Below are 17,025 nucleotides of genomic sequence, written 5' to 3'. Positions count from 1 at the left end.
ATAAAACTGAAGTTATTGTACTTGGCCCCACAAATCTTAGAAACATGGTGTCTAACCAGATCCTTACTCTGGATGGCATTACCCTGACCTCTAGTAATACTATGAGAAATCTTGGAGTCATTTTTGATCAGGATATGTCATTCAATGCGCATATTAAACAAATATGTAGGACTGCTTTTTTGCATTTACGCAATATCTCTAAAATTAGAAAGGTCTTGTCTCAGAGTGATGCTGAAAAACTAATTCATGCATTTATTTCCTCTAGGCTGGACTATTGTAATTCATTATTATCAGGTTGTCCTAAAAGTTCCCTGAAAAGCCTTCAGTTAATTCAAAATGCTGCAACTAGAGTACTAACAGGGGACTAGAAGGAGAGAGCATATCTCACCCATATTGGCCTCTCTTCATTGGCTTTTAAAATTCTTCTTCTTACTTATAAGGTTTTGAATAATCAGGTCCCATCTTATCTTAGGGACCTCATAGTACCATATCACCCCAATAGAGCAGACTGCAGGCTTACTTGTAGTTCCTAGGGTTTGTAAGAGTAGAATGGGAGGCAGAGCCTTCAGCTTTCAGGCTCCTCTCCTGTGGAACCAGCTCCCAATTCGGATCAGGGAGACAGACACCCTCTCTACTTTTAAGATTAGGCTTAAAACTTTCCTTTTTGCTAAAGCTTATAGTTAGGGCTGGATCGGGTGACCCTGAACCATCCCTTAGTTATGCTGCTATAGACTTAGACTGCTGGGGGGTTCCCATGATGCACTGAGTGTTTCTTTCTCTTTTTGCTCTGTATGCACCACTCTGCATTTAATCATTAGTGATTGATCTCTGTTCCCCTCCACAGCATGTCTTTTTCTTGGTTCTCTCCCTCAGCCCCAAGCAGTCCCAGCAGAAGACTGCCCCTCCCTGAGCCTGGTTCTGCTGGAGGTTTCTTCCTGTTAAAAGGGAGTTTTTCCTTCCCACTGTCGCCAAGTGCTTGCTCACAGGGGGTCGTTTTGACCGTTGGGGTTTTTACGTAATTATTGTATGGCCTTGCCTTACAATATAAAGCGCCTTGGGGCAACTGTTTGTTGTGATTTGGCGCTATATAAATAAAATTGATGAAAATTGATGATGAACATGTTTGCCTTTGAGTATGCAATTTGGGATGTGTGTACCCGAGTGCACATGAACACATGAATAGGTAAACTTAGCAGACGCAATAAGATTTATCGAGCTCAAAAGGAGATTTAGTGGTCAGATCGAGTCTGTATGTTCCATAGTTTAAAATCTGGGTGTTAGTTAACCTGTTTCACCTGATAGACTAACACGATGATGCCTCCTCATAGACCAGATAAAATAAAGAAAATCATTCATTTTAAATGTCGGTAGAGAGTTTACGGTTTAGATTGTGCTTGTTTTGTGAAGAACAAATGTCTCCGTGTGTAACAGGTAGACCATAGTTCTGTGCTTTTTAGTACATTTTACTGTGACTCCTTGATCGTCACAGTTATTACTGTACTTCCGCATCTTTCACATGATGGCTGCAGTATATTTCATGAAAACTAGTATAAAAATGTGTTTTTCTCAGGTGAGCTGTATTATAGTTTTGTGGTGCACAGAACTAAATGGACTGCATTTATATAGTGCTTTTCTATCTGCATCAGATGCTCATAGCGCTTTACAATTATGCCTCACATTCACCCCGATGTCAGGGTGCTGCCATACAAGTCTCTCGCTACACATCGGGAGCAATAGGGGATTAAGACCTTGCCCAAGGGCCTTTAGTGATTTTCCAGTCAGGCGGGGATTTGAACCCATGATCTTCTGGACTCAAGCCCAACACCTTAACCATGAGACCACTAGACCTCCCCTAACTAAAATAAAGCAGCAATCAAGTTCCCTTTAACACAAACACATAACAAACATTTTTAGCTACATGTGATGGGCCGATTTGGAGCCAATTCCTTAATTTCGATTAAGATTCCATACATGGTGATTTAAGTCTTCATTTTACATCACTTTCTTTTATTTCACAACTGATATTTAGAACAGTTGATATTACATAAAACCCCTTTGAATTTTTTATTATTTAAGTCAGATATTTTCTTTATCACTGTTATAACTTTGTTTCATCATATTGAAATAAATGTTTGACCGTCTTAAATTGCCAAAATGAGCCAAATTTGCCATTTGTGGACACGACTTTAAGTTTTCAATGGCATCAGTAAAAACTCTGTTTCACATCAAAGGTCACTGCTGCGCTACATATTATTATATGCAAAAGTTTGGGCACCACTGATAATTTTCATGATTTTCCTTTATAAATCATTGGTTGTCTGGATCAGAAATTTCAGTTAAATATATCATATAGCAGACAAACACACTGATATTTGAGAAGTGAAATGAAGTTCAGAGGATTTACAGAAAGTGTGTAATAATTATTTAAACAAAATTGGGCAGGTGCATAAATTTGGGCACCCTTGTCATTTTATTGATTTTAATACATTTAGCATTATTTATTGTAACGTTTCTGTGAAGGCTCTCAGTTGTCCAGGTGGTTTCCATAGTAGAGAATCTTGAATCTTCGACTGGACTGGGTTGCTTGACGCGAGGACGTTTCGCTTCAAATCGCAGAAGCTTCCTCAGCTAAAATTCTTGCTCTGGTAGTCTGACTTCTGCCTTGACTCTTGTGGAGAAGAACAAACAGAAGCCACAAAAGCTGGAGTTTTAAACCTAACCAGACCCCTCCTACTGAGAGGCACACTGCTATTGGCTAGTGACTAAACAATTGCTTTAATTAGCACCCTCCTAATGACAGGGTAACTGTCCCTCCTAACGATGGGACTGACGCCTCTCCTGACGCGTCTCCTGATGAGTCTCCTGATTTGTTCATTACCATGAACAAAAGCCTGAAACTGCTTTGACCTGAGTAGCCCATTGTAAACAGGGGACAAAGCGTGTCTCAGATCCCCTCCCCGGTTAAGGCTGGGTTTAACACAAAATTGGTTTTGTAAGCTCATTGACCCTTGACCTCCTTACAGAGATGAATCCAATCATGAGAAAGGGTATTTAAGGTGGTCATTTGCAAATGTATCTCCTCTTTGCATTTCTTATAATGAGTGGCAACATGGGAGCCACATGGGAACTCTCAAATGTCATGAAAACAAAGATTGTTCAACATCACGGTTTAGGGGAAATATACAAAAAGGTATCTCAGAGATTTCAGCAGTCAGTTTCCACTGTGCGGAACGTAGTGAGGAAATGGAAGACCACAGGCACAGTACTAGTTAAGGCCTGAAGTGGCAGTCCAAGAAAAATCTCAGATAAGCTGAAGCGAAGGATGGTGAGAACAGTCATAGTCAACCCACAGACCTGCTCCAAAGACCTACAACATGATCTTGCTGCAGATAGTGTCTCTGTGCATCGTTCAACTATACAGCGCATTTTGCACAGAGAGATGCTGTATGATGCTGTAATGCAGAGGAAGCCTTTTCTGCGTACACGCCACAACCAGAGTTGCTTGAGGTATGCTAAAGCTCATTTGGACAAGCCCACTTCATTTTTGAATGAGGTGCCGTGAACTGATGAAACTAAAATTGAGTTAATGGGACATAACAAGGGGCGGTATGCATGGTTGAAAAAGAACACAGCATTCCAAGAAAAACACTTGCTACCTACAGTAAAATTCGGAGGTGGTTCCATCATGCTGTGTGTCAGTGTGGCCAGTGCAGGTACTGGGAATCTTGTTAAAGTTGAGGGTCACGTGGATTCCAGTCAATATCAGCAGATTCTTGAGAACAATGATGAATCAGTGACAAAGTTGAAGTTGCGCCGGGGCTGGATCTTTCAACAAGACAATGACCCTAAACACTGCTCAAAATCTATTAAGGTATTCATGCAGAGGAACAAGTACAACGTTCTGGAATCCAATCCAGTTTATAGAGCACATTTAAAATGGAATGGCCATCTCACTCCCCAGACCCAAAATTTTACATACCACTGTACGCTATTATTAGCTTTCATGGAACTGATTAAATGTGGTAGACCATGAATTGTGACTGAAAGTGCAAAAATAGATTAATTAATTTAAAAAATTAATAATTAAATAAAATATTTTAAATCAAATAAATAAATACATGCAAACGGGCAACAGCAGACTGCTGGTATACATAGACCCTGACATCAATGTGTCTGTGTGAATGTGAGGCATCATTATAAAGCACTTTGCGCTTCTGATATAGATGAAAAAGCACTTTATGAATGCAGTCCTCCATTTACCACCAGAGATCCCGTTGGGACAAGCTTTGGGTAAAATCTGGACGTTTCACATGAGCCTATTGCTGGATGTCTGCAGGACTGAGATAAGACGGTGCTCACAGACCTGCTGTGTCAGTTATCAGCACCAATGCTAGCTGCAATTACAAAGTTTTCCCCTGGTTTGCCAGTATGTGCCACTGTTGACAGTAAAGTTTTATCGTAGCTTTATTAAAACTATTTTTCCTCATTGTATCTCGGAAATTCTGAAATTCCAGTTTCCATTGAATGCAGCATGAACTTTGAACCTTTTCCCCTACAAGCTGTAAAATCTCACTGAGCAACTAAACAATATGATTGAAAATAATCTACCAGCAATGAAATTGGCAGCAGTTTATTTTGTGGTTCAGCACAGACGTGAGGGGACTTTATAATAAACAGAGCTCAACATGAACAAAATTTAATCACTTTTGTGAAAAAAAGCTAAAGTTTCTACACCTTTAAGAAACAAGAAGTTTGCAGCTGTCTGTTGAACAATTTAATTATCTTACTGTCATCAAAAAGTGGTTCTAATCCATAGGTCCTGTAAGATTGGTTTTAAAAAAAGGAAAATATTTATCCATTTACCACAAATTATACTCATATTCATAAATATCACATTAAATAAACAAATTACACTTAGAGTAAAATGTTCAGTTTCAAATGAAATGAAAAAATAACAAATTTTCCAAAATTTTCATTAAAGGTTTTACAGAGAAACATGTATTTTACAGACTTGATGATGAGAAAAATGTAGTTTGTCATTATCTCCATAGCACCTAAAGTAAGTTAAATATTAATTACTTTGTATTAAATTAGGATTTTATTTTAATTCATGTATTTATTAATTTATTTCTCTAGACTGCGTAGGTGAATGCTGGTACAGGACTGAGTGAAATTAAATGTAAAAAACAACCAAACCACAAAGCCCCATGTTTATCGTATAAGTCAAAACGAGTTTGAAAATGTCGGCATACTGAATATTGGCAAAAATCCAATATTGTGCATTTGTTTGTTTTTAACAGTTTAGATCATAAGTTTTTTTATGATCTAAACTGGTGCTTTGAATTCATGAGCATTAGAGCAGTCTGGCTGATTCAGACGGTGTCGACGCTCATGTTTTCAGTTAGTGGTTCGCGTCCATCCTGCTGTGCGCGGGTTTGCCTGATGCCTGGCCCAAGGGCTGCAGAGGCACGGCGCCACTCCTCCAGTTCACAGCTGAACTACAAATGATGAATGGGGTGCAAGAGGCGCGCGCTTGTGTGTGTGTGTGTGTGTGTGTGTGTGTGTGTGTGTGTGTGTGTGTGTGTGTGTGTGTAAAAGTCAGACATTCCTCTCCATCACTGCTTCTGCAAAGCATTTTTCCCCTCATCCTCACAAGATCCTCCCCCTACTGCGCTTCCTCCCTCCGCCTTCAGCAGAGGGAAATCCCTGCCCAGAGGAAGGCAGTGGGAGGCGGTGTGTGTGTGTGTCTCTGTGTGCATGCGTGCTTGTGCGCATGATGGGCGACGTGAGAAAATGTGAATAAGTGTGACCTGGCGGTGACCCTGGTGTTGTGTGTGAGTGCCAGATTAATGAATGGGAACCTGTGAGTCATCAGACTGACGGTCCTGAGCTGAAGTTGAGGACGAGCAGCAGCGCCGCATCTCACACAAACACAACACAAACTTCACTCACGTCTCATTATCACTTCAGCTCGTCATTAGTTTTATGACTAATTGCTGAACTCAGAAGGTTTTAAAATAATCATTTGAAACATGACATTTATCTTGTTTTTAGTCAGATTAATCTAGTTTACTCTAGATTGTGTGTAATTGGATTAAGGTCAGTTTAAGACATTTTACCGTTTGCTTGGGAGCTTTTGAAAACCATCTTATAAAACATACGTTTCCAACCTGCTTTAAATGTCTGGTAAAGAACTTTAAAGAATGCATGTTGGTGTTTAAAGCTTGTGATAAATAGACATCTGGTTTGAATTTAAGTGTTTAAAACAAAGTTGTTTCTGTGCACCTCCTCATTAAGAACAACAGGCTTTCATGTGAAACCTTCTCAAAGTCCTGGAGATGTTTTTTTAATGTACAAAGAGCCCTGTTTAATCTGAGGTCATGTTTGCTGAACATGATCCACTGAGGCAGCCTTCACCCAGTGCCACCTTCATGTTGCTCAGGGGTGCCAATTTCCCATTGATCTGCAGTTTCCCACGGTTTTTTTTTTTTTCCTCTCACCAGGAAATGTTTTTGAGATCAGTGTAAATCAGATATAAAATTCAGTGGGCAAATTCCCAGTCTGGTAGGTCTTTGATCTTGTCATATCATGTTTTTGATATAATGGAGCAGCACAGCCTCATTTGAACCCCTGTGTGATGTCGCGGGATTTGACCACAGCATCCCTTCTAACAGTACAATGTGAATATGGGGTTTTATGGAATAGTAATAACACCATGTGACAGACTGTGGAATATAGTTCTGTCATCTTGACAATATGAGAAAATATGTTTTTTATGACTAAAATGAGCAAGAAAATGTGACTGAGAAACAGCTCTCATTTAGCTTATTAATTGCACCAAATTGCATGTAATATTTCAAAATCTTCTGGGGGAGGGGCCCCAGATTCCCCACTTGAGCCCTGACATCATGAAAAATTATTTGTCTTGGGCCACTCACATCACTGTTCATGGTGTTTTTGATATCAACGTTGCTATAAACCACAAACTCCAAACAAAATTGACCTGTTTTGCCAGCGTTTTGTCATTATCCGCAAGATTTGGTCCTGGAACATCCTATTTAATGAAATTTTCTTGGGGGAGGCTCCAAGAAAATTCCTCCTGTTACTGATCTCCAGATGGAGGGTGGACTCACACCATCTCAGAAGAAGAAGTCATTTCTCAGAACTGCTGCCGGAGTAGCAAACCACTGTCCACACTGACTGTTGCCCCCAAAGGGAAGAAGACCAACCGGAGAGGTGCTCCTGGTTTGAAAAAACTCTGTCTTGAAGACAGGAGCAAAAAGAACACCGTGCCTCAAGTCCACTCTGCTTGAATGTGTGACACTGGCACATCCAGACGTCAGCCACCCCTTCATCCTGTGCACAGACACATCATTCTGCACCGTCCCAGGTTCCCGAGAGTGAACCAAGACTCATCCCATCGTCTTTGCTAAACGTTCACTCGTGCCTACAGTATCATCCTCCCCACCATCTAGAATCCCTGGTGCTCCAGTGGGCCGTCTGTGACATGCAACTACAACATACAGTACATCTCTGGAGGCAAGAGTGTGGTTTTAGATGTACTGAGCAGACGGCCGTGTCAGTCAGAGGTCAGTGAACGAACACTTTCCTTCAACATGCGTTCCATCTGAGAAGCAAGTGCCAAAGTGTGGAACTTGTAGATGATGGCCAAGAGCTGACGTGCTGTTGGCTTGCTTCTGATGCAGTGTCAGCGGTGCTGAATGGTCACACTGAGTGGAACATGGACACGAAAGACACAGATGTCTTGTGGCTGATGCAAGATGTACAGAACTTACTGCCAGTAGGGCAAAGTCCACTGCACGAGCTTCACAGTAAGCAGCAAGAAGACCCACTACGTTGTCAGGTTCTGTTCTACACTGTGCGTGATAGGAGTCCATCAAGATGAGAGACGCCAGAAGAGACACTGTGGAGATTTGGGGATTCTTTGAACTTTAAGTGAAAGAATTGGGGCTTAAGTTTCCTGGTTGATGCTTCATTTATTTTTATTTTGTTATTTTTCCTCACAGTGTATTTTCTTGTTTTACAGCTGGTTCCGGATCCTTGCAAGGCCCACAAACACCTCAGTCCACAAGCAGTTCGATGGCAGAGGGGGGAGACCTGAAACCCCCCACCCCGGCCTCCACCCCCCACACACAAATGCCTCCGATGGCTGGCGTCAGGTACGAGTTAGAGGCCAGACTCATGTTTCTGTGATGTTTACACCATCTGGTAAAACCATCGTACAGCAGGCATGAAGACTCTAAGGTTTATTTTGTCATGTCATGTAGGGATACATTCTTAGGCGCACACACACACGCGCAGATGGACAGTGAAGTGAAGGCAACATTTTTTTTCAGTGCTAACAAGGAATTTTATTTGATTTTTTTTTTTTTTTCTTCATCATAATTTCTGCATAATTTCAACCAGAATGTTTAGATGAACTTTGTTTCAAAGCTGCACTGTGGGAATGTTTTGGCTTCAACAAACGAATGCAAGTGTTTCTCAGCTCTCGGCCTCTTTAAGTCCAGTTTTTGCTAACGGAGCCTGAGAGTAGATTTTATCCGTTACTTGTTTATATTGTATTTATTTATTCTATTTTAATATCACAGTTAGCGCTGTAGCGTGTTGTGTACATGCATCAACCTGGAGGTACTTGGATTAACAACCGGGCGCCCAGACAGGTCCAGTCTGAGCTAAACAACAGACCCCCACCGAGCCGTGATGTCATTACTGGGCCTTAAAGTATTTTTAGGGGGATCTCACACAGCTTACCCTGACAGCCTGCTGATTGCATTTTGCCATCTTCAGAAATGGAAATCACACCTCATAGGGTCATTTACACACAGATTTTTCCTCCTGCAGGTTGACTTCCTGTGGCAGAATGTTTAGCTGTTAGCCTTATTCCCAAACACCTCAGTCTGCCTTTTTGTAATTACTGGTCATGATATCTTTTACCTTCAAGTACCCCTGAATGACTTTCAGGATCCATCTCTGTGTCATAAATGTTTGCATATATTGTGACATAGCCAGCTTGTGTTGTTCATCCGGGTATCTCCAGATTGATGCATGCCCTCCACGTGCTGTAACCCAAACTGTGATCAGGTCTATTGTAATGTCTGAATATTCTTAAGAATTAAAAGTGAATTACTCTTTAAAAGGATGTACTTGCATTATCAGTTGTAACGGTGACCTCAAGATGACAGTACTGTTTATTGTAATTATTCTCTGGGCGATATGTCATCTAACAAAAATGGTTGTCATCACAGGCCTAAACACAGTAACACCAAAAGAGGAAATGTTGTAACCAGATTGAAAGGTCATATAACAAGGACGATCTCATTAACATTTGGTAAACTTGGTCTTAACCTTAGTAATATCCTATAGGCATGTCTGCCACCTGCTGGATGGTTAGTGTTTGTTTGTTTCTTTGGATAGCATAACAGGGCATAAAAATGTGTTTCTCCTGTGGCCAGTGTATTCTGGAGTGATGACGGATTAGTATCAGGTGTGGTTGGACTCTTTCAGCACAGAAACGTAACCTATCAGAGGAGTAAACATGCTGTAATGGCAGGAAGTAACAGAAAGCATGATGTAAGTAAAAAATAAATAAATAAATAATAAATGTAAGTAATTTCCTTTGGCTGCTCCCTTGTCTTTCACTTGGGGTCGCCACAGCAAATCTGAGGTGGATCTGCATGTTGAGTTGGCACACATCTTTACACCGGATGCCCTTCCTATTGCAACTCCACAGTACATGGAGAAATGTGGCAGAACTGGGATTTGAACCGAGAATCTTCCGCACCGAAACCAAGTGCACTAGTCACTTGACCACTACTAATAAGCTTCTTTTTTTGCATGTAGGAGTAGTGTCAACGTGCAGGACCCCTTTGCTGATGGTGGTGATCCAGCGTTTCCTAGAAGGAATGCAATGACTCCGAACTCACAGGGTTACCAGCCTGGCATCGGAGGCCCAGAGATGATGGGGCGCATGGGTCCCTATGAATCCAGCAAGGACCCCTTTGGCGGCATGAGAAAAGGTCAATTTCTGTGGAGCCATCAGCTCCTCACGTGCTGCAGCTGTGTTAGCTATGAATTGACAGTAGACTCTGACTGTGCTTGTTCTTCCTCAGCTGGAGAGCAGTTCATGTCCCCGGGTCCCAACAGTGGGATGGCAGAGCAGTATAACCGGGCACCGTCAGGCCCTATGGGCAACATACAGATGGGTCAAAGGCAACAGTACCCTTACGGATACGAACGCAGGTGAACACTTAGCTCGTTATCATTTTATAACGTCTGTCTTTTGAATGGAATTAATGTAGTTCAGATGAGTCCACTGGTCCCCAAGTATGGACCATGAAGACCAAAAAAAAAAAAAAAAAAAAGGGGTGCTAATCAGTGAAATCAGCAGCCAAGTCCAGTAATCACTGTGATTTGTTGGATTTACAGACAGGAGCCGGGTTTGGGCCCTGAAGGCAGCATGGGACCAGGAGCTCCTCAGCCCAACATGATGCCCTCTGGAGCCGAGGCAGGGATGTATTCACCCAGCCGGCCTCCACCGCAGCAACGGTGAGGAACATTCACCTTCCACCATCAGTGCTGAAGAAAAAGGCTTCTTCATTTCACTTCATCCAACCCAAAGTGGAGCGTCTTAAAGATTTGTAATCATAAATGTTTATGTCCGTACGCTTAAAGGAAGTAAATAATCTGAATGCTTTTTCCTGTTTTCAGGCATGAGGCTTATGCTAATCAGTACCCTGGCCAAGGGGCTCCCCCTGGTGGTCCGTACCCAAATCAACAGGCAGGAATGTATCCGCAGCAGCAGCCCGTAAGAAGAGTTTGTCAGCCTGATGGCCATTTTTAAAACACTCCTTTTAAGATGTGCTGCACAAGCAGTTGTACGTCTGATTGATTGCTGACTTACAACTTCAGGCCTAAAATCTCACCCTTACTGTCACTGTGTGCCAATAATCTGTGGTCACCAGTAGGGCTGGACAATTCATTTGTTGTTACCATCAGTCATTGACATGATAAATCCATCATGGGGACCGCGGGCAGATTCCAGCACTGACATGCACTTTCCTTTTCTGGGAGCTTAGCAGTTTTTGGCCTTATACTGCGTTTGGCTATGTTCTTGTCACCTCAAAGGAATAAACAAATCTACATTGCAACTGCACTGCAACAACTATAATAGCATTACACGGCTCTCTGTGCCAGGAAAAGAGCTCACAAGTAACATTCAGACCAGGTTTCAGTCCCAGTGATGATCTGCCCAGTGACCAGAAGAGTCTGGCTTAATGAAGTCAACCATCAGCCGCGATTTGTCTCTGCAAGTACTCAGTGAATGTGAGCACAAAGATAGTCAGTGCTTCAAAACTACAAGTCAGACAACCGGGGTGCTCTCTGGGACACTGAGAGAATCTGTGGGATCCCCAGTAAGTTTCTGGATATCGTGTCTGGTTTGCACCCAGGTTCTGTGAGTACTGTATTCTGACATTCGTCAGTGATGTGCCTTGGCTCCTGCTCTGTTCAGTATTCGTATGGACGAGGTGTTGGTAAGGGTTGTGGAGACCAGCAACTCAGTTCTTTTGTCTTTGAGGAGTGGTAAATGGACTGCATTTATATACTGCGTTTCTATCTGCATCAGACACTCAAAGCGCTTTACAATAATGCCTCACATTCACCGCGATGTCAGGGAAGAATTGTCCTCGTACTTGCGGACACTGTGGTCTTTGTGGCGTTGGTGGATCCTCTGTTTGCAGCACTTGAGAAGCTGAGTGAAGAATGGGAGTGTGTCTGTTTGTGAATGTTCTTCATCAAGACTAAGAGCCATAACTTCACTGACTTCCTGTACTCGGTGAGAAATTCAATTACTCCAGCAGTGACATTGAAGTCTCCGGATCCTCTGCCTTTGAAACTGAGTGATGCCAGGGAAGAACCCGAGATTCCTAGATAGACGTGTTCGTCCCTGCAGAGACCATTGTAGGAGAATGAAGGTGTCCACGTCTTCAGGATCCTCGTTCTTCTTGTCTTACATGGTTGAGACTTCACTGCCAAACCACTGATTTTTAAGGTGATAAGTGGGAGTCTTTGGTAGTAGGTCTCTTCAGACAACCCTTTGGTACTGTTGGAATGAAACGAATTGTTCCTTGGGGAGACACAGATGAAGCATTCCACCTGCACAGTGAGGGACGTCAACTGTGACATTTTGACCATGTGGCATGTGTTTCTGCATGTGATCCATCTGAGCTAGTGGAAGAGCCAAGAGGACACCAACATTTCCCTTGGTTCTGGAAGACCGATGGCTACTTTTGGGAGGTGATGGACCAGTTGTTTGCCTAAGTTGCTCCTGTCAGGGACCCAAGGTGTTGCCAGAGTGTAGTGGATACAGCAACATACGGTCTGACCTGAGACCTGACCTGAGACCTGGTGTCCACCAACATAAATCACTTTATTGTGAATACAAGAATGTTTCGTGATAATCTGGAAAGTTGTTCTAAAATGCTGTAACTCCGTTACGGACACAGAAGCATCTTGGAGCAACATGCTGCCTTCAGGTCAGCTGGTTATTTAAATGCTTATTAAACAGCATCAAACATTTGATAACATCAGAAAGATTTCACTTTAAAAAATTTATACACCATAATGAATGTGAGGAACTCGTCCAGAGCTCTTCATTCAGAACATTTGGATTTGGTCCTTAACGGGATCAGAGGAACCCAACCCGATACAAGCGTCCATCACTGTCTGTGTGCTTTGTCTCAATTCTCTGTGTTCCACAAACAGCATAACTGTCTGCTTCAATGTCATTTTTAAAACATTAATGAAATGTCTGAAGTTACTGATTTTAGTCAGAATTCAGTCTTCTTAAAATCAATCTGTTTTGTTTGTTTGTTTGTTTTTTCTTGACAGAACTACAAGCGTCTTATAGACGGAGGCTACGGCCCGCCTGCCAAACGCCACGAGGGAGAAATGTACAGCGTCCCCTACAGTAGTCAGCAACAGCCAGGACCCCAATCTTCAGGACCCCAGGGCCAACAGGACATGTATAACCAGTATAATGCATATCCTGGCGGAGACCGCAGACCACCGGGCCCACAAAACCAGTTCCCCTTCCCCTTTGGAAGAGACCGAGGACCATCTTCAGCAGGTCCCAATTCTCAGTCTCCAATGCCTCCACAGATGATTGGAAGCTCTATGCCTTCAGCTCCTGATACCCCCCAGGGCTCAATGTGGCAGGGTCGAAATGAGATGGGGTACCCCAACTATCCCAATCGACAGGGTCCTCCTGTACCAGGTCAGGGTCCTGCATACCATGGCATGAATCGTTCAGAGGACATGATTCCATCAGATCAGCGCATGAATCATGAGGGTCAATGGCCTGGACATGTCAATCAGCGGCAGCCACCATTTGGCCCCGGTGGCTCTGGACCACCCATGTCTAGACCCCTTCCATCCAACTACCAGACTTCCCAGAACCACATTCCTCAGGTGTCAAGCCCAGCGCCCATGCCCCGGCCCATAGAAAGCAGGACGTCGCCCAGCAAGACCTACATGCATTCAGGCATCAAAGTGCAAAAAGCTGGACCCCCAGTGCCTGCCTCCCACATCGGCCAAGCCCCTGTGCAGCCCCCACCAATGAGGCGAGATGTAGCTTTCCCACCCGGGTCGGTTGAGGCCTCCCAACCCCACCTTAAGCCCCGAAGACGGCTCACCATGAAAGATATTGGTAGATAACATTTTTCTTCCCCAAACCATCAATTTGAATACTCACTATTTAAGCACTGAACCAAGTACACTTAGGGATTACTCAAAAACTAACTATATGTCTTTTCCAGCAGTAGTGATTATATTGAATAGTGTGAAGAACCTCTACACAGCTTATAATGTATATATGCTGAACAATTAGTTGTCAGTAATAATATTAATAATAATAAGAGGCTTCCTGTCCTTTATGATTGATTTTTACATTTTCACAGGCACTCCCGAGGCTTGGAGAGTGATGATGTCCTTAAAATCAGGCTTACTGGCTGAAAGCACCTGGGCGTTGGATACCATTAACATTTTGTTGTATGATGACAACAGCATTTCTACTTTTAACTTATGCCAGGTCAGTTAATCCACCTCTGTAACGTGTATAAAATGGTCCACGGAGATAGTTGTCTTGATTTGTGGGATTGTTTTGGTAACTCTGCGCTTTGGTTCCTCAGCTCCCTGGATTTCTGGAGCTGGTTGTGGAATACTTCAGACGATGCCTCATCGAAATCTTTGGCATCTTAAAAGAGTACGAAGTAGGAGACTTTGGACAGCGCACCCTAATTGACCCCAGTGCAGCCGAGGAGGACAATTCTGATGAGGAATTTCTGATGCTGGAAGGGGAGGTCATGGACACGGATGAAGAAGAAGATGAAGATGACGAGGAAGTAGAAGAAACACAGGTCAACCCTGAACCTTTGTCATTGGTCCAGGTGAAGCAGGAGGAGGAAAGCTCCCAGCAAGACAAGGGTTCAGAGGACGAGGAAGAGGAGCAAGAAGGGGAGTCGTCTCTAAAGGAATCCAGTACCTCTACCTCAGGCTCTGCCCAGGACTCCAACCTCCACTTGGAAAAGCCCAAGCAGGCCAGCAAATTTGACAAACTTCCCATCAAGATGGTGCGGAAAAGAAATCCCTTCCTGTTGAACCACTTGTCCAGGTTTGGGCAGCGGCAGAACTTTGACAGTGGTCTGATACACTGGAGCATTGGTGGTGGTGACACTACCGAACATATTCAGACCCACTTTGAGAGCCAAATGGACATCCTCAAGCAGCGAAAATGCACCTCAACACCCACTGAGCGCCACAAGAAAGTTCACATGACTGAAAAACCATCAGAAAAGTCGACGTCCATTGGGGAGCACAAGCCTCAGCAGCAACAGCTCCAAGCGTCAGAGTCTCAAAAGTCTCCTGCAGACAAGACCCTTCCTCCTCTTCCCATTGGCACACCGGTGACTGCCACCATTGACGATGTGTTGTCCGCTCGTCCAGGGTCAGTTACAGAAGAAGTGGTTCGTGGAGGTGCCGAGGAGCAAAAGGAGAATGGAAAGTATTTGTTCAGCATCAACCCCGATCTGCAGAGCCGCCGCAACGTCAGGATCCTGGAGGACGAGCCGCACAGTAAGGACGAGGCGCCGCTCAGCACTCTGTCGGACTGGCAGGACTCACTAGCTCGCCGCTGCGTCTGCGTTTCCAACATAGTGCGGAGCCTCTCCTTTGTCCCTGGGAATGACCTGGAGATGTCTAAACACCCGGGCCTGCTGCTGCTTCTGGGTCGTTTGCTGCTGCTTCATCACAGGCATCCTGAACGCAAGCAAGCACCGGTCACCTATGAAAAGGAGGAAGAGGAAGATGAAAGTGTGAGCTGTCAGAGAGATGAGTGGTGGTGGGACTGCCTTGAGGTTTTGAGGGAAAATTGTCTGGTCACACTGGCAAACATCTCGGGCCAGTTGGACCTTTCTATTTATGCAGAGAGTATATGCCTGCCACTGCTGGATGGCCTGCTCCACTGGGCAGTCTGCCCCTCGGCGGAGGCCCTGGACCCCTTCCCCACGCTGGGGCCACACGGTTCACTTTCTCCTCAGAGACTGGTCCTCGAGACCCTCAGCAAGCTCAGCATCCAGGACAACAACGTTGACCTCATTCTGGCCACGCCGCCATTCAGCCGCTTGGAGAAGCTCTATGGTTCTCTGGTGCGCCTTGTTGGTGAACGCAAGGTGGCCGTCTGCCGGGAAATGGCGGTCGTCCTGTTGGCCAACCTGGCCCAGGGCGACAGTCTTGCAGCGCGGGCTATCGCTGTGCAGAAAGGCAGCGTGGGTAATCTACTGGGATTTCTGGAAGACAGCCTAGCAGCGACACAGTACCAGCAAAGCCAGAGCTCCCTGCTCCAAATGCAGGGTGCGCCCCAGTTCGAGCCCACCAGTGTGGACATGATGCGGCGGGCGGCCCGGGCCCTGCACGCCCTGGCGAAGGTGGAAGAGAACCACTCAGAGTTCACGTTGTATGAGTCGCGGCTACTGGACATCTCGGTGTCCCCACTTATGAACTCTCTGGTGTCCCAAGTGATCTGTGACGTACTGTTTCTAATTGGCCAGTCATGACAGCCGTGGGAGGTGTCGGATCCACCTCTTTCTGTTCCCCGCCCCCTTTTATTCCTTTGTGTGAGTGAAAAGACCTAAGAGAAATACTGTTTTTGTTTTTGTTTTGTTTTTAATTTATGCAAAAATCACCTCGATTCCACTGTCTTTTTAGCCCCGCTTCTCACAAAAGGAAGGAGTTTCATGAAGTCTCTGGATTTTTTTTAAAAGTTGAAAGATACAGGCAAGACGTCGGGACTTGGGCGTAGGATGGAGTGCGCTGCAGAAAGACTTTTTTTTTTTTTAATAAAAGTAAAAAACTTCAGGAAAAAAAAACTGTAACCAAAGTTGCTGTCTCGTTTACAGTGAGTTTGGGAGACACGTGCCTGCTCCGCCCCCTCGGGGGTGTCGCCCGCGTGGGGGGGTGCGGTTTGTGTGTGGAGGCTAAACGGACCGGCGGGTTCTGGTGTGGTATAATTGCTGTAACTCTGATGCTACATTCGCAGCCCCACAGGAATCAGATTATTGGCTGTGAACAGACGTGTCATGGGGGGGGTCTGTGCAGTAGATTGTAGAACTTTTCTGTACTGTACACCTTAAAAACTGTAAACATACTGTAATAATACTGTTTCACACTGAGATATGCTGGCTTGGCAGCAAACTGTAGTTTTTAAAAACAGTTTTAGTTCATGTGGAGAAAGAAAAACGGCTTTTCCCCCAAAGTACGGTGAACCTACAACACCCCGACCTCTTTGTCCCTTGATTGTATGACTTGACCCCAATATGAAAGTCACCTCTGAAGACTGGTCCTCGGCTCCAGACGCAGTGTGAGCTGCCGTGTATATAATGATCTTGTACATTACACCTTCTCTCTCAACTTCTGTTGCTCTTCGCTATTTTTATTCTTTGATGATGACCC

General features: G+C 44.2%; 1 protein-coding gene across 2 annotated transcripts in view; it reads left to right on the top strand.

Annotated features, from left to right (window-relative positions):
* arid1ab (AT rich interactive domain 1Ab (SWI-like)) overlaps window positions 1-16,807 on the top strand; it is a 129,610-nt gene extending 112,803 nt beyond the window's left edge. Inside the window, exons 13-20 of one of the 2 annotated variants that reach the window (XM_034161400.1) lie at window positions 8,048-8,180; window positions 9,862-10,037; window positions 10,131-10,260; window positions 10,447-10,566; window positions 10,729-10,825; window positions 12,910-13,726; window positions 13,977-14,107; window positions 14,208-16,807. In XM_034161400.1, coding sequence (XP_034017291.1) covers window positions 8,048-8,180; window positions 9,862-10,037; window positions 10,131-10,260; window positions 10,447-10,566; window positions 10,729-10,825; window positions 12,910-13,726; window positions 13,977-14,107; window positions 14,208-16,130 — 3,527 coding nt within the window. In that variant the 3' untranslated portion in view covers window positions 16,131-16,807. The remainder of the gene's footprint in view (window positions 1-8,047; window positions 8,181-9,861; window positions 10,038-10,130; window positions 10,261-10,446; window positions 10,567-10,728; window positions 10,826-12,909; window positions 13,727-13,976; window positions 14,108-14,207) is intronic. The other variant, XM_034161401.1, reaches the window with a different exon arrangement.
* Window positions 16,808-17,025: the final 218 nt, after the last annotated feature.

This window comes from Thalassophryne amazonica, chromosome 20 (assembly GCF_902500255.1).
Source record: "Thalassophryne amazonica chromosome 20, fThaAma1.1, whole genome shotgun sequence".
NCBI lineage: Eukaryota > Metazoa > Chordata > Actinopteri > Batrachoidiformes > Batrachoididae > Thalassophryne > Thalassophryne amazonica.
Note: the sequence above shows the minus strand (reverse complement) of the source record. Positions and strands in the feature narration are given on the sequence as shown.